Below are 5,250 nucleotides of genomic sequence, written 5' to 3'. Positions count from 1 at the left end.
AACGTCGTTCTCAGGAGGATGTTGTAACGTCAAAACATGTAGAGTCGTCAACTTTTTGAAGGCCATAGATAGGCCTAAATGGAATGTATTTAATTGTGTACCAGTTTAACGTTGAATATTATTTATGATTTTAGAAAAATGTAATAAGATACAATTAGATCTATATTTGGATAAACTACAAGTAAGTTAATTCCATTATATCTGGCTTGATGAACCAATGTACTTTATTTACAAGAAATTCAAGTACAGATATGACCCAAAATAAAATGACTATTAATATATTCCACCTGTCAGCAGGCATATACAAATTTCTGTTAATCAGATTTCCAGTTGCATGTGACATTGTTTTTATTGATATCCAAGATAAAATGTTAAATGCCAAACTGTCCATCAAAATACTAAGTGCTTTTACTCTAAAAACATGAAAGACATTAGAAAATACTACATGTGTACATGAGTTAAGCTAACAATCAGTTAAAATGTACCATTTTTAGTTTGTACATATTCTTCATGATGACACTAGGAGTAACTCGGCTATTAATAATAAACTTTTAAAATGTGCAAAATAAAATAAATGTAATGAATGTTATAGTGCAGAATGTAATGCTTACAAAAATATCACCAACACATTTTCAATGTTTCTCATCAAAACTCAGAATTAATGTAAAAATTTTCTGTAACTCTGTTAATGTTTTGGAAACAAATGTATGTATTCTAATTTAAGAACTTGTTTTTAATTATGATGATAAAATGCCAGAATATGTGTACATGATTCAAGCTAATATTCAGTTAAAATGTAGTATCTTTATTTTGTACATAGGAGTAGCTTTGCTCTTAATGGCAAATTTTCAAAATGTGCAAACTAAAATGAATGTAATGAATATTATAGAGCAGAAAATAATGCTCACAAAATGATCATTAACATATTAATCAGTTTTCTCACCAGATAAGCTTAAAATTGATGTAAATAATGTCTGTACTTTTGTTGAGGTTTTGGAAACATATATGCATTGTAATTTATATTTTTAATTAAGACAACAAAATGCCAGAAACAATTTAAAACAAGTGCATTTAAGACTACAAGTAGATTATATATAAACAACAAAATGCTTTATCTAGTTGACAAAAACAACTTTAAACTCCCTACTGTATGTATTAATACAAAAAATTTATACTGTCATTAAAAACTTAACATTTGAAACTTGTTAAATATTAAAGACAAGAAGTTAAAAAATCATGATCACCACCACCACTCATTAATTTTCTTGCAATAAACTTATAGAAATACCTTTAAATGGCCAAAAACTTGCTATCTTTAAAACTGTGATATACAGTTCTGCTAATACCAGGCAGTGCTGGTATATTAAAGACTGCAAATTTTACATATTAAAACTGTGCTATACCATTCTGCTAATAACCAGGCAGTGCTGGTATATTAAAGACTGCCAATTTTAAATATTAAAACTGATCAATATAATGATAACTTCTTAATTGTTTGAAAGTTGTTTCTCATGCAGTGACAAAAAGAAAAGACAAAATGTCTCTTTCACTCTGCATTAAAATAAACAGTTGAATAACTGTATTTTGAAAGAAATTTGCTAACACAAAAAAGTTTTATATTTTATTCCAATTGAAATGTAAAAGCTATTTTATTTAAACGCTTTTCAAATTTACTGTAAATTTTAGTTACCAAACACCGTTCACTTATGTATTGAGTCATCAAATCCAATATGTAATCACTGTTTACAAAATGAAGCATAAAATGACTTATATCTCAAGGCAAAACTTCTAAGTGATGATTTAATGTTGGAAATAATTTTTACAGTATTTTCTATTCAAACAGTACAGAAAACAAATACATAAATACAACAATTCTAAAAGATGAAAGGGAAACTACACATTTCACTGTTAGTATTATAATTGAGTAGAATGCATTTTAACACACATCTTGTACAAATCCCTTAGAAAATGTATGTAATAACTATTTGGTGAAAAAGAAAGCATACAACGTACAAGTTTGTATACTGTACAGTTTCTTATGAATGAATTACCAAAGTGTATATTTATACAGTACACAATTATATATGGACATATCAAACATGCTACTCTTATTATGAGTTGTATTTTGCAAACAACAAATGAAAAGACATTTGCAACTAAAATATACTATTTAAGTTTCTTCTAATGAACCATTTAGTAACTAATTCCAAATATCAATGCTCTCTGAAGATAAAGAAGAAAGAATGGAAACCTTGATGTAGAAATCATTTTCAGTTTTAATGTCATGCATTCTGCAGAATACAATTCAGGTAACAGCAACGAAAATCAGGAGACGTTGTGTAAAATGATCTGATGTTTTTGACATCATGGTGCCTGTAGAAGTAAAACACAAATAACATATTTGAATGTGAAAAATGGTCAAAATATGTTTGATATGAGATCTAAATGTATGTTCATAGATCACTATGCCTGTGGTGAAACAGCAGGTTACTAACAGCTGGTGAAAAGGATGAATATTGGGAGACCTCAAAGTGGGACCTGAAAACAGGTCTGCTGGTCAGGGTGTCTGTGATACATTACAATATACAATTACGTACTTGTTACAGGGACAGAAGTAACATAACCTTGATGTGCCTGAGTACAGGTGTCGACATGAACTGGCCAGTGTGCTTGTTGACAGGAGTAGGTGCAGTAACTTGTGTTCCAACAGCAATAGAAGTGAGCCTCCTTGCCACAGTTAGTACACTACAGATAAAAAAAAAAAAAACAAGTATGATACTATCTGTTATTCATAATATGTAATTTACTTTCTTGTTTTAAGATCATCATGTTGTGTGTTTAAAAAAAAAAATTTGGACTGTATGGTATTGGAAATAATAACGGAAACAGTGGGGAGAAAGGGTAAAAAAATCAAATACCACACCTTTAATGTGTGAAGTAAACTGCACCAGAGTTGAATCACATGTTGATAGTCTGCTTCTTATCCAATAAACAATAAAGTGCCAAACAAGTGTGAAGCCTATAGAAGTAAATGAAGTCACACTATGTCCAGTAGTAGTGTGAATACAATTAAGGCTCTCAGGACTGAAATACTGCACGACAAGTTTGTGGATGTTTTAGTTGGTCAAGGATATTCCATGAGAAAAATTGTCACAAGATTCCACGTTTCAGTAAAAGCTGTATGCAAGACTATGAAGACAGTTCATGAAACTGGCACTGTTAATCACAGAAATAACCGAGGTATGAAACCAAAACTCTTCCAAAGTGATGTTAAGTACCTCAGATATGGTCTTTATCAGATAGATAATGATTGAGTACAGATCTTTCTTTGCTGTAGATACAAGTGAAAATGTTACCTCAAAAACAGTAATATACACATTTAGCATGTTGTATCAATGGATGTGTAGCTTCTCGAAAATCAACAAGAAGAAGTAACCAATCCAAGAAGCTGAAACAGACATCGAGCTACAACACAAACAGTGGTGAAATGAGCAAAGCTGGAGATATGTGTTCTCCATAGGTGAATACAATTTTGAATTATTTGAAAACAATCAACAACAGTTTGTTTGATGATGTGACAAGGGATGAAAAAAGGCAAAGGAAAAAAGAAGTTGAAACATTTTGAATCCAATGCAAAAATGAGAAGCTTTTGGGTGTCTATTTTTATACATTTGATAGATATGATGCCCTGAAATTTTACAGCAGACTAACTAACTTTGGTTAGCTATTTGATAGTTCTATGTGAATTTTAGTAGTTCCATATCTCAGTTTGTTGCATATCATGCATAAAGCTTTTCCTGGTGAATTAACTTTTTTAATTAATTTAACAGTTTTGACTTAAATTTTTGTAGTTTACTTCCAAAAACAAACATAACTGCTGGTTCTTTCTCCAACCAGTCCCACATGACTCATTGTAAGCCAAACTATCAATATCTTTAGCCATCACTTCAACATGCCACTTGATAACCCTTGCCATATTTTAATTCACCCCTTCTTTAGATTAAAGTGCAACTTTTCAACAAACTATTTCTGAGAAAAATTTGTGTTTCAAACACACCATTTTGTAAGATTGGGAAGAATGTATTAGCTAGATTCTGATTTGTCGAAACTTTAATAAGAAAAGTATCTGGGCTGAAATATAGCATCACTTGTTTGCAAAAGCTTAACTTTCAACATGTTTTATTTTTAAGTGTGTTATTGAAATGATGAAATAGCCAATCATTTTTTAAAAATTTTACTCTCCCTGAAGTTTTGTTAATTTCATGAACAATGCTGGATGACATTAAAAAGCCTAAAATCAGTCATTTGGTGGAAAATTCTTATCCTTATGAGAGGAGGATGGTATTATAGTCAACATACAGCATCTATGGTGAGACATTGTGTGTGTAAAAGGGATCAAGACACTTTAGGGCTGACTCTCAGCTGACAGTTTTGGTGAATTACAGAAAACTAATGGCACCCTGAATACTGGCAAGTACATACAGATTCAGATCCATCATACCATTCCTTATGAAACATAACTCATCATGCAGGGGATTCAATTTCCACCAGCATAATGATCCTAAGCATACAACAAATGTAGTGAAGTACTATCTTGACAATGAAAGAACTGACAGAGCACTCAAGGCCATGACTCAGCCTGCAAAAAGTCCTGATATGTACATTTCTAAGGCTGTAGGAAGTTATCTAAAAATGAGTTAAAATGTCAGTGAACAACCTGACTGTGAGAAGTAATATAAGACATTTGAAAAACAGCCCACAATTGCACATTGTTAAACTGTATGGCAGCTTGAAAATGAGGTATAAAGCTCTGTGTTAAGTAATGGGCTCACTTATAAAATACTTGTGGATTATTAAAAGGTTAAAATTCGAAGGACTTGTGTAAATATTAAAAATATATTAAAATACTCAAATGATTAATGTTTGGTACACAATTAAAATATTTATTCTAAGACCAATCAATGGTCTTAAAAGGCATTCTACATGTTTCGACATCAACTCACATTATCATCAGGAGTGTGAAAACAAATATTGTACAACCATATAAATACAAAAAACCATGGTCTTATGACTACTTAGTTTACATAATTAAAAAACATCATGCCATCTACATAGCTTCTGACTTTCCAACCCTTCATGAAAAAAAAAGGTAATTATATGTTTTAAATAAGGATGAGGGGTTGTAAAATCAGAAGCTATGTAGATGGCATGATCTTTTTTAATTATGTAAACTAAGTGGTCATATGACCA

General features: G+C 30.9%; 1 protein-coding gene across 1 annotated transcript in view; it reads right to left on the bottom strand.

Moving 5' to 3' along the window:
- Nucleotides 1–206: 206 nt before the first annotated feature.
- The window catches only part of LOC106462471 (protein kinase C-binding protein 1-like), an 82,587-nt gene continuing 77,543 nt past the window's right edge, over nucleotides 207–5,250 (bottom strand). The window contains exon 17 of the mRNA XM_022389744.1: nucleotides 207–2,745. Within this exon, the coding sequence (XP_022245452.1) occupies nucleotides 2,590–2,745 (156 nt within the window). The 3' untranslated portion in view covers nucleotides 207–2,589. The remainder of the gene's footprint in view (nucleotides 2,746–5,250) is intronic.

Source organism: Limulus polyphemus, unplaced genomic scaffold, assembly GCF_000517525.1.
Source record: "Limulus polyphemus unplaced genomic scaffold, Limulus_polyphemus-2.1.2 Scaffold1176, whole genome shotgun sequence".
Classification (NCBI taxonomy): domain Eukaryota; kingdom Metazoa; phylum Arthropoda; class Merostomata; order Xiphosura; family Limulidae; genus Limulus; species Limulus polyphemus.
Note: the sequence above shows the minus strand (reverse complement) of the source record. Positions and strands in the feature narration are given on the sequence as shown.